This window comes from Pituophis catenifer, unplaced genomic scaffold (assembly GCF_029215685.1).
Source record: "Pituophis catenifer annectens isolate HBS135680 unplaced genomic scaffold, rPitCat1.0.hap2 SCAF_18, whole genome shotgun sequence".
NCBI classification, from domain to species: domain Eukaryota; kingdom Metazoa; phylum Chordata; class Lepidosauria; order Squamata; family Colubridae; genus Pituophis; species Pituophis catenifer.
Window position 1 is genome coordinate 6,305,863 of NW_027256898.1, and position 19,553 is coordinate 6,325,415.

A 19,553-nucleotide genomic window follows, 5' to 3' on the forward strand; every position below is an offset into this window, starting at 1 on the left:
TACTACATGTACCTAACCTTTGTGCTGCCTTCAGTGGAGAGTGAAATATCTCATGTGGTTTTAGATGAATTTCTTATTTAGTGCTTCAGTTGGTTCAGTTAAGAGACAAATATATTTGGATTTAATTGTGTGTGTGTGTGTGTGTAGAAACACGACTGTGACTGTCAGTTTTATTTTACAAATTACTGCTACTTTTACAAATTACTATGGAAGGCTGTGTGTAAGGGATGCGGTGGCTCAGTGGCTAAGATGCTGAGCTTGTCGATCGAAAGGTCGGCAGTTCAGCGGTTCGAATCCCTATTGCCCCATAATGGGGTGAGCTCCCGTGACTTGTCCCAGCTTCTGCCAACCTAGCAGTTCGAAAGCAGGTAAAAAATGCAAGTAGGAAAAATAGGGAAGGGAACAGCTTTCCTTGTGCCTTTGGCATTGAGTCATGCCAGCCACATGACCACGGAGACGTCTTCGGACAGCGCTGGCTCTTCGGCTTTAAAACAGAGATGAACACTGCCCTCTAGAGTCGGGAACGACTAGCACATATGTGCGAGGGAAACCTTTACCTTTACCTTTATGGAGGGCTGTCCTACGTGAATACGTATCCCAAGGCAAGCCTATGTAATATTCAAGTTTAATTGCTCAATCAGCAGTCAAAATGGTAGCCAATAATACAAAGCCTTAAATATAAATGGGTTTTTTTCCCCCAAAAAAAATCATTAACATACTTTGTACTTCAATCTACACCATAAATCTTCGAAGGTTAAAAAGGTAAAATACTTTTTGTCTTGGACTAGCACTTCCTATAAATAAATAGTTCGGTGAAATGAGATACGACAAAGTCAATTGCCTTTTGCTTTTATATTTCCTTGGTTGGCTGGAAAAGAGACGACATTTTACCATTCAGGAAACCCAAAAAGGCGATTCATCCATCAAAAATTCCCGACTTCCAGGGCTTTTTACTTCCTGCGTTTAGAACTCGACCGTTCCCCAGGCTCTGGTAGTTTTTTCTTTCCTTTGGAGATGCTCCTCAGTGAATTTAGAGAGTGAAATTGTTGCCCTCGTCTTGAAAGCTCCTGCCCGCACGCTTCCTGTAAGGCTTCGGTCTTGCGTTTGTCCCAGCGTAGAGCCTGAGAAAGAGCTTCTGAATCTTCTTTGCAAACCAGCTGCGACAGAAAACAAAAGAGATTTTGTTAGAAATGCTCTTTCTCTAGCTCAAAAATATCGGTAGGGAAAAATCAGCCTGCATTTGCCCACCTCTAAATCTTGACTGGCCAGGCTGAGCTCTGGGGCAGGCTTTTCTTTCAGCAGAGTAACGACACAGACATTCAACCGAGTCCTTTCGACTGAAATTGGTCGGCTGCTCCCCATGTCCACAGTATCGTTTCCTCCCTCGGATTTTTCCTCCGCTTCTGATGCTAGACACAAAGAGAAGAGTCTGTGGAGACATTTGAAGCAAGACTCCCTTGGAAACCTTTTGGTTTTTCTCTCACTATTGCCACCAGTAGTGTCTTTTTTCAAGAAACTATTTCTTTATTTATTTGTCAGACCTGTACAAGATAGCAGGAATAGGTATAAACATAAAAACTAAAGAAGGAAGTACAGATAAATGGGGACAGTAGGACAGGGATGGTAGGCACGCTGGTGCGCTTATGCACGCCCCCTTTACGGATCTCTTAGGAATGGGGTGAGGTCCACGGTAGACAGTTTGAGGTGGAAGCTGTGAGGGCGTGAGGATGTAACAACGGAGTCGGGTAGAGCATTCCAGGCACTGACCACTCTGTTGCTGAAGTCGTATTTTCTGCAATCGAGTTTGGAGCGGTTTACCTTGAGTTTGTACTGATTGTGTGCCCGTGTATTATTGTGGTTAAAAACTGAAGTAGTCGTTGACAGGTAGGACGTTGTAGCAGATAATTTTGTGTACTACGCTTAGGTCAGACTGAAGGCGGCATAGTACTAGGTTGTCCAAGGCCAAAAAGAGCCTTGGTAGTACAGTGGTTTAAGGCACCCTGTTATTAAGCTGGTTATTAAGACCAGCTGCCTGCAATTACTGCAGGGTTCGAATCTCGCCAAGGCTCAAGGTTGACTCAGCCTTCCATCCTTTCTAAGGTAGGTAAATTGAGGACCCAGTTGTGGGGGCAATAAGCTGACTTTGTATAAATATACAAAAAGGATGAAGGCTATTGCTGAGCACATTGTAAGCTGCCCTGAGTCTTCGGAGAAGGGCGGCATATAAATCAAATTTAAAAAAAAAAAAAAAAAATTCAAGCCTGGTGGCATAAGGGATTCTACTGTGAGCAGAGGAGTGGAGGACTCTTCTCGTGAAATACCTCTGGACCCGCTCAATCGTATTAATGTCCTTTATACAGTGTGGATTCCTGGCAGATGAGCTGTATTCAAGAATTGGTCTGGCAAAGGTTTCGTATGCCCTAGTTAGCAATACAATGTTATCGGAGAAGAAGCTTCGCAAGATTTTCTATATAAGCCTCAGTAAACAACCAAAAAAGGTCAGACAAAGAAATAAAATAAAATAATGTGTGCCGTTTGTCCACTCAAAATAATCTCCCAAGCATCTTACAATCAATGGGATACACGGCACTTTGGCTCAGAGTGAGAAATGGTCACTGTCCAGCTATAGCTGGCCGAACCAGCAATTATTAATCACTTTAAGAGCCTCTCCCAAGGTCATAATGTTTTTGTAAGGTATAAATATGGGTAACACTAATTTGAAACATGCTCGAACCTGCACAGAATGGCTTGCTCCATTTCAATCCTCCTTCGTCTTTTGGCTCACAGAGAAAACCAGTTTTTACCAACCGGGCTTTTCATCCTGGCTTGCTTGAAAAGGTTCCATAAATTAAAATAATGTCAAGGAATTCATACCGCATCTAAGCATTGTGCTGGCACCAAGTTAAAAAAAAAAAAAGTGAAAAATTCCGCGGTTGCTATTTGAAGGAGAAGGGTAGATAGGAAGTCCTCGATTTACGACCATAATCGAGCCCCAACATTTCTTTTTTTTTTTTTAATTTTATGTAAGCTTTATTTCAAAAAACTATACTAATAAATATTGTTCTAAAACAACAATAGTCAATTAGATCAGGAATTATAGATTAAGCACTAAAATAGGTAACTATGATTAAAAATTAAAGATAAGTTCAAGTATAATTTCAATTAAAACTAAGACAGATGTATACAATAAGTTTACCATTTATTTATTAGATTACAGTATTCTACAGAAAATGCCGAAGCCCCTTAAAACTACACTGCATTTAGCTGCAGTTTTCACAAAATGCATTCATGCATTTCCTTTTATCAATGCATCTCTTTCCACCCCCAATAACATATGAAGTTGTTGGCTAAGTGAGACACTGGTTAAGTGAGTTTCGCCCCATTTCGCGACCTTTCTTGCCACCGTCGTTTAAGTGAATCGCTGCAGTTCTTAAGTTAGTCACCCGGTTGTTAAGTGAATCTGGCTTCCCTGTTGACGTCAGAAGGTCGCAAAAAGGGGATCCCGGGACACTGCAACTGTCATAAATACGAGTCAGTTGCCAAGGGCCCAAATTTTGATCACGTGACCACAGGGATGCTGTAACCATCGTGAAAAACGGTCATACATCACTTTTCTCAGTGCCGTTGTCATTTTGACCGGTCACTAAATGAACTGTTGTAAGTGGAGGACTACTTGTAGAGCTGCTGAGGTATAGATCTGAGAGGTAGTACGTTAGTATTAACATGTCTGCTCCATCCTTCCTTGGTTACTAGGCAGTACTTCTCCAAATGGGTGGAAACTAACCAAGGAGAGAAGCACCTTAGAACTAAGGAGAAATTTCCTGACAGTTAGAACAATTAACCAGTGGAACAACTTGCCACTAGAAGTTGCGAATGCTCCAACACTGGAAGTTTTTAAGAAGATGTGGGATAACCATTTGTCTGAAGTGGTGTAGGGTTTCCTGCTTAAGCAGAGGGTTGGACTAGAAGACCTCTAAGGCCCCTTCCAATTCTGTTACGCTGAATGGATTTTGGAGTCTGATCTTTATTACCTTGTGCTGTGGATGTAGCCTGATCCTCCTTTTTTATTGCCTGCAGGTAAAGTTCCAGAAGCTGACGGGATCGTCGCTCCTCTTCCCGCCTATCCAGAGTCTCCTGAAGGGTCGCTTGTAACTTTTGGGTTTGGAGCTGATTCTCCGAAAGTTCCCGAGCCAGATCTGAACACGGTACCTCAACGAGTGCCTGGAAGGAGACAGGACCCAGCCCTTGCTAGCCAAGGTGAGAGACACTCAGGCTTCCCCCCGTTAGCTCGAAGCCCTCATTAAATGTGGCCATTAGAAGGAATGCCAGCTTTGCTGATGGAAGATTCCAGAAATTGGGCGGCCGTATAAATCTAATTATCCAATCCCTGTATAAAACCAGGCTGGATTTGATTTAAATCGAGTCAATTGAAATCACAATTTAAATCAAGTCGATTTAAACCATGATTTAAATCGCTAGTAAAAAAGGCTTGATTGAAATCAACTCGATTTAAATAGTAGTTTTTTAAAGAGCCGCTGTCATTTCTGTCCCGCAGTGACTCCTCCTCTGATCCGCGGTTGACTCACTGACCGTCCCAGTCACTTTAATGGGACAGCTGGTGATGCGGCAGTGACACAAGATGAGGGACGTGGCAGGCAGCAGGTGAGTGGATGCCCGCTAACAGGCGCTGCTGCCATGATGGATCTGAAATGACAGGTGCTCTTTAATATTATATCGATAAGCTGCTTAGAAGGTTTCACTTTCCTTTTTACTGCTTGCCCTTCCTCCTCACACTTAAAAGCCTGGTGGTACAGAATGCACTTCTCTTCAAACCATGGTACAGTTTGTAGTGTACATGAGATTTGCAAAACAATGGGATACAGGAATATTCCTGAACTTTATGTTTTATGATTTGTATCTCACAGTTACTGTGAAATTGTGTGAAGGCATTAATGCAGTGCATGTTTTAGAATTTTAGAACTGAGAGCTTATGCACCAAGACAAATTCCTTGTGTGTCCAATCACACTTGGCCAATAAAAATTCTATTCTATTCTATTCTATTCTATTCTATTCTATTCTATTCTATGCAGTGCATGTTCTCTCAGCTTGCAGAGCTTGGGTTCACTGAATGAGTTTACTAAAAACGTAAATATTGCAGAAATATACAGCCTCCTCGTGCTACATCACGAAGCTCCGTTTCATGCTGAATAAATTAAATTATGAATGTATCTTAATTAGAAAACTATCTTTAGATAGATTTTTTTTTACTCCAAAAGCATTATATTAAACTATTTTTTATAAAAATAAAAAAAATCCTATTTTAAAAAAAAAATAAATCAATTTTTTTATCCATTCTGTATAAAACAAAGGTGACAAGGGGAAGAGTTAGACTGGAACAAGAGATATTGTAGACTTGACCTTATCCTACCTGGAGGTCTTCTTCGGACATCAGTACGATGGTAGACAGGTTGTTTTTCAATTGTCTGGCCAAAACCTTCCATTTCTCTCCACTGCTATCCACTTCATTTGTGTTTGTGATTTCTTCCCCTAACCAAGTTGTGCCCTCACCTGAAACAGATAGAATTGTGAATCCAGTAGACATTAAAAATTAAGAGAGGTGTGTAATTTCACACACTGGGCATTACCCAACGTCAGAAAGAGTCTATTGGCACCATTTCACGCTAACAGGGTTTATTAAAGATTTATATTGACGGTTTCCTAATATGATTTGATTGCTTATTTGTTCCCTATGACTATCATTGAGTGTTGTACCTTATGATTCTTGACGAATGTATCTTGTCTTTTATATACATCGAGAGCGTATGCACCAAAGACAAATTCCTTGTGTGTCCAATCACACTTGGCCAATAAAATTCTATTCTATTCTATTCTATTCTATTCTATTCTATTCTATTCTATTCTATTCTATTCTATTCTATTCCATTCCATTCCATTCCATTCCATTCCATCTATTCTTTCTATTCCATATTTTGTATTCCATATTTTGTATTCTATTCTATTCTATTCTATTCTATTCTATTCTATTCTATTCTATTCTATTCTATTCTATTCCATTCCATTCCATTCCATTCCATTCCATTCCATCTATTCTATTCTATTCTATTCTATTCTATTCTATTCTATTCTATTCTATTCTATTCTATTCCATTCCATTCCATTCCATTCCATTCCATTCCATTCCATCTATTCTATTCTATTCCATATTTTCTATTCTATTCTATTCTATTCTATTCTATTCTATTCTATTCTATTCTATTCTATTCTATTCTATTCTATTCTATTCTATTCTATTCTATTCCATTCCATTCCATTCCATTCCATTCCATTCCATTCCATTCCATTCCATTCCATTCTTTAAAAACATAAAAGCATATGCTTTTTAAACTTTTTCTCCCCCCCCCCCCAAACAAACATCTATAAACTTCTCCAAGTGTAATAGTAAGGCATTCAGAGGGCCAACTGATTCTTGAATTCATCTTCTGAATGGTCGATCAAAGTTATCAATCCTGGGACAAACCTCGTTTGCGCTTCTTTGGATCTGAGCTTCTACCTAAAGCGTTAATTTCATTACCTGTGCTGGTCCATTTCTCATTCTTGGCTACCACCCCAAATTTGATGTTTTGGGGCAGACACAGAAAGTAATCGTTGTCATCTATTACGGTGCCGTCTTCAGCCAGTACCAGAGTGACAGGCTGGGAGGCCAAGTCAATTGCTAGCAGATTGCAGGCTGTGGGGAAAAAAAGAGGACAATTTTTCTACATCGGGCCGAGAAGGTTTCTCGTGTTAGTTTTATTTCCTGCCCTTTGTACCAGCCCTAAAAAAAAAAAAAACCCACAGGTTCAGATTTATCCTTCAGATTAACAGAGTTGGAAGGGACCTTGTAGGTCTAGTCCAACCCCTACCCAAGAAGACACTACACCATTTTTGAAAGATAGCAGTCCGGTCTCTTCTTGAAAGCTTTCAGTTAGGAAGCTCCCACAACTTCCGAAGGCAACTTCTGTTCCATGGGTTGATTGTTCTCACTGTCAGAAAATTCCTCCTTATTTCCAGGTTGAATCTCTCCTTGATCAGTTTCCATCCATTATTATTCCTTGTCTGGCCTTTGGGTGCTTTGGAAAATAGCTTTGACCCCCTCCTCTCTCTGGCAGCCCCTCAAATACTGGAACCATGGTATCATGTCTCCCCTAGTCCTTCTTATCACTAAACTAGATACACCCAATTTCTCCTTATTTCCAGGTTGAATCTCTCCTGGATCAGTTTCCATCCATTATTATTCCTTGTCTGGCCTTCGGGTGCTTTGGAAAATAGCTTGACCTCCTTCCTCTCTGTGGCAGCCCTTCAAATACTGGAACATTGCTATCATGTCTCCCCTGGTCCTTCTCTTCTCTTTCTCTCCATACTTTAATGCCCAGAAAACAGAACATCTGTATCCCATACAGTGGATGTACTATACATCTATACATCATGCTTTTCCCAGTTGCAATGTCTGGCTGTGAAAGTTGGACCATAAGGAAGGCTGAGCGCCAAAGAATGGAGGCCTTTGAACTCTGGTGCTGAAGAAGCCTTGTGAATCCCTTGGACTGCAAGGCGATCCAACCAGTCAGTCCTAGAGGAGATCAACCCTGGCTGCTCTTTAGAAGGCCAGATACTGAGGATGAAACTCAAATCCTTTGGCCACCTAATGAGAAGGAAGAAGAGCCTAATGCTGGGAACGATGGAGGGCAAAAGAAGAAGGGGACGGCAGAGAACGAGGTGGCTGGATGGAGTCACTGAAGCAGTCAGCGGGAGCTTCAACGGACTCCGAAGGATGATAGAGGACAGGAAGGCCTGGAGGAACGTGGTCCATGGGGTTGTGATGGGTCAGACATGATTTCGCAACTAACAACAACAGGTGGGCAATTTCACCTGTGGTCCCTCTGCCTGTGGGGCAAAATGTGCGTGCTCTGATATCCCTAAAGCAGAACGTCTTACCTTTCATCTTCAGTTCCTGGAGGGTGGAAGCAGCCACCCCATGCTGTTCCTTTTGTCCCATCCGCCTGATCAGGCATTGCTTCAACCGGGGTAGCCTTGACTTACCCTCTGCCATCGCTTTTTTCCTTTCGCTTTGCTTCCCTTTCGTTTGAATTCTCTTGTAGAACAACAATCAGCTGCAGGAAACCAATCAGAGCGCTCGGTGTACCCTGCTGAGGCACTCTGGGAAATGTAGTTCAGTCTCAATATCCTGTGGCATGATGGGGAACGTAGTTTTCATCCCCTATCAAACTTTTTGTGGGAAGCAAAAGGTTTTACTGCTTATAGTCATCTTCCCAGTTCCCGCCAAAACACCAATAGGTACATTCTGAGTTTGTGAGCATGATTTTATTGATTCCAAAATGTCTATCTACATTTTATTGTACGTGTCTATCTACATTTATTGATTCCAAAATGTCTATCTAAAATATCTACAGACCCCTCAAATCCTGGACATAAATTGTTTCAACTTCTACCCTCCAAACGATGCTATAGAGCACTGCACACCAGAACAACTAGACCCAAGGACAGTTTTTTCCCGAATGTCATCACTCTGCTAAACAACTAATTCCCACAACACTGTCAAATAATTTACTAAGACTGTATTACTATTATCCTTCTCTTCCTTACTAGTATCTATCGCTCCCCACTTATTACTATAACCATGTTGCTTGTATCTTTCAATTTATATTGTTTTTATTAGTTTTCTAATACGATTTGATAGCTTATTAGTAACCTTGACTATCACTAAGTGTTGTATCTGTTTATTCTTAATTACCTTTTCATCAGTACCTGTTAAAATTTTATCTAAATTAGTCAAATTATCGTAAAAACCTTCTTTTTATTCTTGAGGAATGTATTTTATTCTCCTTATGTACATTGAGAGCATATACACCTAAGTCAAATTCCTTGTGTGTCCAATCACACTTGGCCAATGAAGAATTCTATTCTATTCTATATTTCATAGTGGATATTTTAACTATTTTAAATACACTCCATATTTTAAGACAGGCAGACCACGCTTCTTAATATTTTTAGCGTTTTATGAACTCCATATGCACATTATCTTAAGAAGGATGAAATTGCAAAAGGCCGCCTGCTCTTAAGAAACTGGGGACGAATTAAGAACACGTCAGGATGCGGTAGAAATCGTTAGGCCAGGTTGTGCAATCTCGGCAGCAATTGTGTTTCTGTGCAATGCTGGATGATGATCCCTTTCATCGCCTCCTGTCCAGAACAAAACATCCTTTTCATCAAATGCCCAGTTCATTGCTTTAAAAAAATTCTAATATTTTGTTGCCTACATCCTGACAAGGTCTGATTTAACCTTAACTTTAGTGTTCTTTTTTTTTTTTAACTCATATTCTTAACTTTTTGCCTTAATTTTGTTGGCTGCTTAGAATCAGGGCTATAAATCAAGTAAATATAAAGGTAAAGGTTCCCCTCGCACGTATGTGCTAGTGGTTCCTGACTCTAGGGGGCGGTGCTCATCTCCGTTTCAAAGCCAAAGAGCCAGCGCTGTCCGAAGGCATCTCCGTGGTCATGTGGCCGGCATGACTCAATGCCAAAGGCGCACGGAACGCTGTTGCCTTCCCATCAAAGGTGGTCCCTATTTTTTCTACTTGCATTTTTTTTTATATGCTTTCGAACTGCTAGGTTGGCAGAAGCTGGGACAAGGAACGGGAGCTCACCCCGTTACACGGCACTCGGGATTCAAACCGCTGAACTGCCGACCTTTCGATCGACAAGCTCAGCGTCTTAGCCACTGAGCCACTGCTTCCCTCAAGTAAATAGAACAAATGTCTAAATCAGAGTTGTCCAAGCTTGGCAATTTAAAGACTTGGGGACTTCAACACCCAGACTTCCCCAGCTCGCACTGCTGGCTGGGGAATTCTGGGAGTTGAAGTCCTCAAGTCTTAAAGTTGCCACCCATTCTAAATAGACTTGTGTACGTAATTCAGTTGCAGGATTGTATATACAAGCAGTCCTCAACTCACGACCACCATTGAGCCCAAAATTTACGTTGCTAAGCGAGACATTTGTTAAGTGAGCTTTGCCCCGTTTTACGATCTTTCATGCCGCCGTTGTTAAATGAATCGCTGCAGCTCTTAAATTAATAACACGGTTGTTAAGTGGTATCTTACTTCCCCATTTACTTCGCTTGCTTTGCAGATGGTCAAAAGATCCTTATATATCTATATACTCATCCGAGATCTGAATGAATGAAATAGCCTTATTAAATTTATTAAATTTGTGTTCGCCGGCCTGAGTCCTTCGGGAGAATGGCGGCATACAAATACATGTAATAAATAAATAAATAAATAAATAAATAAATAAATAAATAAATAAATAAATACTTTGTGCGTTACATACAGTAGTTTTGTGTTCCCTTTAGTTGTTTGAGCAGTGCATAAACTACTGTATGTAACGGACAAAGTATTTAATAAGGCTATTTCATTCATTCAGATCTCGGATGTCTTCTGCTTGTGTTCCCTTTAATTTTTTGAGCAGTATATATATAGAGTGGTACTAATAGCACTCTATAAAGCCTTAGTAAAACCACACCTAGAATCCTGCATCCAGTTTTGGTCACCACAGTAGAAAAAAAGATGTTGAGACTCTAGAAAAAGTGCAGAGAAGAGCAACCAAGAGGATTAGGGGACTGGAAGCTAAAACATACGATGAACGGTTGCAGGAACTGGGCATGGCTGGTCTAGTGAAGAGAAGGACCAGGGGAGACACGATAGCAGTCTTCCAATATTTGAGGGGCTGCCCCAGAGAGGAGGGGGGGGTCAAGCTATTTTCCAAAGCACCTGAAGGCCAGAAAAGGAACAATGGATGGAAACTGATCAAGGAGAAATTCAACCTGGATATAAGGAGAAATTGGGTGTATCTAGTTTAGTGATAAGAAGGACTGGGGGGACATGATACCGTGGTTCCAGTATTTGAGGGGCTGCCAGAGAGAGGTGGGGGGGGGGTCCAGCTATTTTCCAAAGCACCCGAAGGCCAGACAAGGAATAATGGATGGAAATTGAACAAGGTTTTTTTTTTAATCTGTCTGGGCCAAACTATTTAATTCGATTTTATTTCTGCTTTTTAAATTTTGTATGTATGTATTTTATTGGGGTTTTTTTGTTTTTTTTTTATTTGATTTATATGCCGCCCTTCTCCGGAGACTCAGGGCGGCTTAAAAGGCGTTAAGCAATAGCCTTCATACTTTTGTATATTTATACAAAGTCAGCTTGTTGCCCCCACAAACTGGGTCCTCATTTCACCTACCTTAGAAAGGATGGAAGGCTGAGTCAACCTTGAGCCTGGTGAGATTTGAACCTGCAGAAATTGCAGGCAGCTGTGTTAATAACAGGGTGCATTAAGCCATTGTTGGCTGTTCACCGCCCTGAGTCCTTTGGGAGTAGGGCAGTATATAAATCAAATAAAAGTAAAGTAAAAGTAAAGGAGAGATATTCAACCTGTAAATAAGGAGAAATTTTCGGACATTGAGAGCAATCAACCCATGGAACAGAAGTTGCCTTCGGAAGTTGTGGGACCAGACCTGCCATCTGTCAGAAATGGTGTAGGGGGGTCTCCTGCATAGTCGAGGGGTTGGACTAGATGACCTCTAAGGCCCCTTACGACTCTTCGTTATTCTGCCGTTATTATTCTGTTATTCAGAAATTGTGGGAAAGCTTCACCCCTGGAAGCTTTTGAGAAGAAACCGGACCTGCCCTCTGTTAGAAATGGTGTTGGGGTCTCCTACTTGGGCGAGGGGTTGGATTTAATTTTTTTTTTTTTAAGATGGTATTAGTTGAGATAGGCGATTTAAGATTAAAAAATAAGCATTAGGGCAAAAAAAAAAACATATAAAGTTTTGTTTAAAGATGGAAAGAAAAATTGTGTAAAAATTGATGAGGGCTCTGTTCCCAAAAGATGTAATTTGTGTGTTGAAAAATAAAAAAAACTTTTTGCAAAAAAAAAGAAAGAAAGAAAGAAAGAAAGAAAGAAAAGAAAGAAAGAAAGAAAGAAAGAAGAAAGAAACGACGTAGGCAGGGTTCAGAACAGTAACAGAATGTTGGAAGGGATCTTGGGAGGTCATCTAGCCCAACCCCCTCGCTCACTGCAGGAGACCTGCGCTAGGGGCTCGAACCCCCGAACTGCCGACCCTAAAGCTCAGCGTCTTAGCCACTGGAGCCACCTAGGGTCTTCTCCTTGCATGGGGGGTGGGGTTGGGGTGGGTTGGACTAGATGACCTACAAGGTCCCTCTTCCAACTCCTTCCTCCCCCCCCCCCCCCAATCTGTTTAAATGAAAAAGTTCGTCCAATCGAGGCCGGCGCTTTTTCCCCCCCAGATCGGCGCCTCGGGGCTCGATTGCTCCGGCCTCTCCCCCGTTCCGCTGCCTTTTTGGCTCGGCCGTCGGTTTTTGCAGCCTCGGCCGCGATTAGCCGGGTCTGGGAAGATGGCCTCCTCGGAGCAGGCTGAGCAACCTGGGCAGGTGAGGCTGGGCTGGAGGCGGTGGGGAGAGCGGGCAGGAGCCTTGCCACGGGGAAGGGGGGGGTCTCCTCGTCCCCTGGAAGGCGGAGAGGGGCGCTTAGGGCCCTCGGGGGGCTTCGGCCTCGGCTCCTTCCCGGTTGCAAAGTGGGGGGAAACTCAAGCCCCCCCCCAGCTCCATCAAGGGGGAAGGCAGGTAGGCAGGTATGGGGCGCCCTTTTGCCCCATAAAAGAGGGAGAAGGAGGAGGGGGCGGCCCTTTCTTTCCCATCCCCCCGTCTCTCCTTCCCCCCCTCTCTCCTCCCCCCTATCTCCCCCTTCTCCCTCGTTTCTCCCCCCTCTCTTTTCCCCCTCCTCCCTCCTCTCTCCCCCTCTCTTTTCCCCCTCCTTCCTCCTCTCTCCCCCTCTTTTCCCCCTCCCCCTCTTTCTTCCCCCCTCCTCTCCCCCTCCTCTTTCCTCCCCTCTCTCCCCCCTCTCTCCTCCCCCCTCTCTCCCTATCTCTTCCCCCTCTCTCCCCCTCTTTCTTCCCCCCTCTCCTCTCTCCCCTATCTCTCCCTCCTCTCTCCCCCTCTCCTCCCCCCTCTCTCTACTCCACCCCCTCTCTCCTTCCCCCTCCCCATTCCCCCCTCTCTCCTCCCCCCTCTCTCCATTCCACCCTCCTCTCTCCACCCCTCACCCTCCCATGTAGGCTCTTAGGGGAGAAACCCCTAGAAATACCCAGGAAACAGGGGGAAGCAGATGTGGGGTGGAGGTGGTGGAGGAGGGGAGTCCACATAAATGAAGGCTGGGTGTGTGTGTGAGAAATGAGCTCTTCTATCCTCCCCCTCCCTTAAGAAAAAGAACAAGGGAGAACCCCTAAAGGGGATGGAATGGATGGAGGAGTTTGAGAGTTAGCACATAAATGAAGGCTGGGGGGGGGTGAGAAATGGGCTCTTCTATCCTCCCCCCTCCCTTAAGAAAAAGAACAAGGGAGAACCCCTAATAAGGGGGATGGAATGGATGGAGGAGTTTGGGGGTTCACACATAAATGAAGGTGCAGGGGGGGTGAGAAATGGGCTCTTCTATCCTCCACCTCCCTTAAGAAAAAAGACAAGGGAGAACCCCTAAAAAGGGGATGGAATGGATGGAGGAGTTTGAGAATTAGCACATAAATGAAGGTGAGTGTGAGAGAGAAATAGGGGTTCACACATAAATGAAGGCACTGGGGGGGTGAGAAATGTGGGCTCTTCTGTCCTTCCCCTCCCTTAAGAAAAAAGACAAGGGAGAATCCCTAAAAAAGGGATGGATGGAGGAGTTTTGGGGGTGGGTAGGTGGGTTCGTGGTGCATTGTGTAGGGGCAAAGGGGGCAGAGGAAAAATTAAGTTTCTGCCCCTTTGGAAAGGACCCAGGAGTAAGGAGTAAGTCCTATCTTTGGAGGCTGTCTGAAATTAAAAGCAGCAAAGAGGGAGGGAGGGATCATTTTCTTAACATGGCATCAACCCCCTTCTCTCTCTGCCCGCCTCTCCAGGAGGGGAGGGTGGGCATTTATTCCAGCAGGTCCCTTTTTATGGGAGATGGGAAGTTTATTGACTTCTGGCGGTCAGTCAACCTTTCTTTAGTCGGGTGTGATGGAAGTTGTAGTCCTGCATTGACAGGGCACTAGAGTGCCAGGTGCAATCTGCAAACCTGCAGGTTCCATTTTTCCCCAGGAAGAGGCGTGAGAGGTTTTTACCTTCCCTTGTCCCCAGCCTGGCAAGATTGAGGCCCAAAGTAAGAGGGATTACAAAACATTTGTGAAGAGAAATAAAAACCATGTTTCTCTTTATCATACTTAAAATTCTTATCCTCCAGAATAGATTCCTGTTATTTGAACCTAGGCATCTTAATCAGCTGATTGATATTTAGAATAGAATAACAGAGTTGGAAGGGATCTTGGAGGTCTTCTAGTCCAACCTGCTTAGGCAGGAAGCCCTACACCACTTCAGACAAATAGTTATCCAACCTCTTCTTAAAAACTTCCAGTGTTGGAGCATTCACAACTTCTGGTGGCAAGTTGTTCCACTGGTTAATTGTTCTCACAGTCAGGAAATTTCTCCTTAGTTCTAAGTTTGCTTCTCTCCTTGATTAGTTTCCACCCGTTGCTTCTTGTCCTGCTGTCAGGTGCTCTGGAGAATAGATTCGCTCCCTTTTGTTTGTGGCGGCCCCTGAGATATTGGAAGATTGCTGTCATGTCTCCCCGAGTCCTTCTTTTTATTAAACTAGACATACCCAGTTCCTGCAACCGTTCTTCATAAGTTTTAGCCTCCAGTCCCCTAATTATCTTTGTGGCTCTTCTCTGCACTCTTTCTAGAGTCTCCACATCTTTTTTTTTGCATCGTGGCGACCAAAACTGGATGCCATATTCCAAGTGTGGCCTTACCAAGGCCTTATAAAGTGGCATCAACACTCCAGGTGATCTTGATTCTATCCCTCTGTTGATGCAGCTGTGTTGGCTTTTTTGGCAGCTGCAGCACACAGCTGACTCCTATTTAAATAGTTGTCCACTAGGATTCCAAGATCTTTCTCACAGTCACCACTATTGAGCAAGGTACCACCTATACCGCACCTGTGCATTTTGTTTTTCTTGCCTAAATGTAGAACCTGACTTTTTTTCACCATTGGTCAGCCGGTGTGCCCACAAGATACTGTCAGGCCTAGCCAATTGTGAGGGATGCCCAGAAAGGTTGGAGATTCCTTTCTAGGAATACAGGAAGAACTTTCTTATTTCATTCATTTCTTTTGTCTTCATATTATTTAGCCAGGACGTTGATCCATAGCACATCATAGTAGCAAAAAAAACCCCAACTCTCTGGCAAGTATGAATAGCTGTGATATTTGTACATGGCTGTTTATATTTATAACAGTAGTTATTTTGATCTATTTCTGCATGTCGGTGAGCAGTCCCGTTATTTTTTGTGCGTGATTTTTCTTATCCCTTTCTAACAGTGAACCATGGGTTCATTTTTAAGCTGTGCAGAATCACAATTGTAGTAGGCCTTTATCAGGACTAGCTGTGATTGATACAGGAGTCTGGTGATTTTCAATTGAAAGCTGATGTATTTAAGAGACTGAATAAATACCAGAAAATTATTCTGTAAAAAGCCTATTTATCTGCTCTTGGCTGTTGTGTTTTTTTTTTTTTAATTTATTTATATACTCTGTCCTTGTTTTTTTTTTTTTCTTAATCCATTTCTTTAGACACGTCCATAAACATTTGTCTTTTTCGTACTCCTTCATCTTAACCTGAACTGATTTATATAGCTCAATATTTTCTATAATAGCCAAATGAAGTTCTAATTGGATGAATCATTTAGGCTGCGTCTCTGAGGAGTCTGGAAGGTTTTTTTTTTAAATATCTCTACATTTATGTAAAATTCAATAAAGTCTTTAAAAGGGAAAAAAAAAAAGAAGAGAGACAAGCAATTGTGGTTTCTGAGAAGATAATAGATGAGGGCAGCTGAGAAGTTCCAGCTCAATACACAAGCTAAAAAACAAGAAAAAAGGCAGACTTGTAATCATTGGACCATCTTTCTTTTATCACAACCTTACAAGAATGAAAAATGCTTGTGATTAAAAAAAAAAAATTGGAGGGGGGGGCTACTTTTTTCTATGTGCTCTTCAGCTCTCTTAGATTCTCTTAGCACAGGGCTGCACAATCGCTGTTATCCGAGGGGACACGCCAGACTCTATGCAACATGGTTGAGAGCCACTTTCTGAAAGTCAGGGGGGCAGCATCCCTTTCAGAAAAGGCCCCAGGAAGTTTAAAGGGATTTCCACCCCCAAAAAAAGACTCTTTAAGCACCTACCAGTTAAAAGCACCAATTTTGCCCCATTAAACCTCCCCAAATTATAATAACACACACAAAAATGGGTCACACCCATTTAGACCAGAGGTCACCAACTGGTGGTCCATGAGAAAATTTTGGGTGATCCGCAGAAAAGTTACCATATTTTCTGGCGTATAAGACGACTTTTTAACACATGAAAATCTTCTCAAAAGTCGGGGGTCGTCTTATACGCCGGGTGTCGTTCTCCTGTAACCAGGCAGACCAGCCCGAAAGGCTCTGAGGAGCCTTAAATGGCTCTGGCGATCCCAGCTGCATTGCCTGATTAGCAGGCAACTCAGCTGGGATCGTCAGAGCTATGTAAAAGGAAAAAACTTTTTTGCTTTTACATGGCTCTGGCCATCCAAGCTCTGACGATCCCAGCTGAGTTGCCTGCTAATCAGGCAATGCAGCTGGAATGGCCAGAGCCCTGTAAAAGGAAAAAAGTTTTCCCCCTCCAGCTTGCTTACCTCAGCTGCTAGTCGCAATGCTTGGCTTGCCTGAATCCATTCCATTAGCAAGCCACTCCCTGCCTGCAATCAAGCAGGCAGGGAGTTGTGGACTTCAACTCCCAGAATTCCTCAGCCAGCAAAACAAAGCTGGCTGAGGAATTCTGGGAGTTGAAGTCTACAAATCTTAAAGTGGCCAAGATTGGAGACCCCTGTTCTATTGGGTAAGTTTTTTTCCCCTTTGGGATCTTTAAAAAAAATAGTTAATTGGGGTTTTTTTTAGTTGTTCTTTTTTAGACCTAGCCATTTAAAGTTTAGGAAGTTTTAAATTTAGCTTTCATATAAAAATAAAAATAAAATAAAATAATATTTGTGCAGCTTTCTGAGATTTAGTGTGTTTCTGTAGTGTTTCACTCTAACTACACAAACATACAAAATCTCACAAAGCTGTATGTGGAATTTTGTGTGTGTAAAACGTGAAAGTTGGTTTTTTTGGGCTTTTTGTGGCTGTGTGAGGTTCCTGCTTGTTGCAGGGGCCATTTTGGGTCTAGCACAGCTGCTTTTACATTGTGGGTGAGCCAGTTGATGTTTTTTTAATTTTTATTTGGTGTGCGTTGGAAGAGAGGTAGTCTTATACGACGAATATAGCCCAAACCCTATATTTTAACAGGAAAAGTCGGGGGTCGTCTTATACGCCCAGTCATCTAATACGCCGGAAAATACGGTATTTGCATTTTTTTATATTGCACTAAATGAAGGGTCCTCAAACTACGGCCCCTGGCCGGATACGTGCAATGAACGTTTGTGTTGCTGCAGAGAGTCTCCCCCTTTGGGGTCTTCTTGTGTGGGTCGGACGGGGGCAGAAATTCCGACTTGGGATTTGCTTCAGCCTCCTGGTGAGGGGCTTTGGGGGAAGGCTGGAGGAAAGTGCCACTGGTGGCAAAGAGCCAGAGGGCCTCGTTCCAGTGGGACTGCATCATGGCCTGGAACTGGCTGACCATCTCAGTCCGCTGACCCTCCAGGCACCTGCCTTGCATTCCTGCAGGTCTTCCCTCTGCTTGGAAAGCCTATGCTCCTAGTCCTCAGTGAAGTGCTTCTTCTGAGCCTCCTTCTTGGTCAGATCCAATTTGAACTGTTTTGCCAACTCTTTCTCGTGGTGGCTGCTTAGCTCCAACAACTGCTTCCTGGTGGGGCCCTAAGGAGCCCGGGCGGGCAGGCGAGGAGTGGCTGGGAGGGGAGGGGTGAGTAGAGGCATTCGAGGTGCCCCTCGATGTGAGTGACATTGAGTTGGCCATCGAGTTGGCCACGCCCACCCAGTCACATAACCACCTGGCCACGCCCGCCCAGGCGCTCATTAGGCAGATCGTATTAGTGGTCCGCGGGATTTAAAAATTATGAAGTTAGTGGTCCCTGAGGTCCGAAAGGTTGGGGACCCCTGATTTAGAGGGTCTCTAGAGCCACCAAGAACGTTAGTAGGCCACGCTTTCTGTTAACCTCACTTTAGAAAAACCTGGATCTATTTTTGCCAAGAGTTTCTTTTAAGCACCACACCACACTAATCCCCCCCTCCCATTCTTTCCCCGTTCTTTCTTTAACTCCCAAACTTCTTGCATGCCGCATAAAGGCAGATTACCTGTTTGAATATTAATCGGTAGGCAAACCTTCATCGGAGTCGATTCAAATTGCCCTTTCATCTTTTTTTTTTTTCACCTGCAGACTTCTGGAGGTCAAGCCTATACAAATACTAACATATTAATTGGATTTGCCATCGTATGTGGTGGCGCGCGGCTGTTTTGTTAGTCTATCGGTTGCACTGTTGTTCTTTTGTTTAAATGCGTCCAGTTACCCATCTTCCTATCTATCTCCTCCCCCACTTTTCAGAGTCAACAATCTTGTTTTCACTGAGCTTTTTGGAAGAAAAGGGAGCTTGTGAGTGGATGATTCTCTTTTGGAAGTTGTTAGTTGCGAAAGTCGTGTCCGACCCATCGTGATCCCATGGATCACGTTCCTCCAAGCCTTCCTGTCCTCTACCATCCTCTGGAGTCCATTTAAGCTCACAGATACAAGCGAGATGGTTATAGTCATAAGTGGGAAGAGATAGAATAGTAAGGAAGGGAATAATAATAGTAATACAGGCTTAGTAAATTATATGAAAGTGTTGTGGGAATTAGTTGTTAAGCAGAGTGATGGCATTCGGGGAAAAAAACTGTCTACCGTGTTTCCCCGAAAATAAGACCCTGTCTCATAATTCTTTGAACCCTGAAATAAGCGCTTGGCCTTATTGCCATGCACCCAAAAGCCGGATTGGGCTTATTATCAGGGGGTGTCTTATTTTGGGGGAAACAGGGTAATTGTTCTGGTGTGCAGTGTCGTATAGCAGGGGTCTCCAACCTTGGCAACTTTAAGCCTGGCGGACTTCAACTCCCAGAATTCCCCAGCCAGCTTTTGCTGGCTGGGGAATTCTGGGAGTTGAAGTCCGCCAGGCTTAAAGTTGCCAAGGTTGGAGACCCCTGCTCTATAGCGTCGTTTTGAGGGTAGAAGTTGAAATAATGTATGTCCAGGATGTGAGGGGTCTGTAGATATTGGCCATGTGTCTGGCCTGGACTTTTTAATGAGGTGGAACGGAGAAGGAAACATCCAGAGGATGGAACTAGACTCTGTCTTTTCCACTAATGTATGCCTATTTCTGCTTTTTTTTTCTTTAAATAAGAAAAAAAGGCAAAGTTCACATTTTTTGTTACCTTT

The 19,553-nt window shown here is 43.2% G+C and overlaps 2 protein-coding genes across 3 annotated transcripts in view; one reads left to right on the top strand and one right to left on the bottom strand.

Annotated features, from left to right (window-relative positions):
• Positions 1-703: 703 nt before the first annotated feature.
• Positions 704-8,128, bottom strand: DFFA (DNA fragmentation factor subunit alpha). 2 transcript variants are annotated; one of them, XM_070956147.1, is made up of 6 exons: positions 7,994-8,128; positions 6,594-6,749; positions 5,430-5,569; positions 4,032-4,221; positions 1,249-1,409; positions 704-1,157 (listed from the first exon to the last, which is right to left on the bottom strand). In XM_070956147.1, the coding sequence occupies exons 1-6, from the start codon at positions 8,106-8,108 to the stop codon at positions 951-953; spliced, it is 969 nt and encodes a 322-aa protein (XP_070812248.1). In that variant the 5' UTR covers positions 8,109-8,128; the 3' UTR covers positions 704-950. The 2 variants fall into 2 exon arrangements, with proteins under 2 accessions (XP_070812248.1, XP_070812249.1); XM_070956148.1 differs by having other exon boundaries at positions 8,099-8,125.
• A 4,320-nt stretch (positions 8,129-12,448) lies between these two features.
• Positions 12,449-19,553, top strand: part of PEX14 (peroxisomal biogenesis factor 14) — a 113,351-nt gene continuing 106,246 nt past the window's right edge. The window contains exon 1 of the mRNA XM_070956153.1: positions 12,449-12,522. Coding sequence (XP_070812254.1) covers positions 12,487-12,522 — 36 coding nt within the window. The 5' untranslated portion in view covers positions 12,449-12,486. The remainder of the gene's footprint in view (positions 12,523-19,553) is intronic.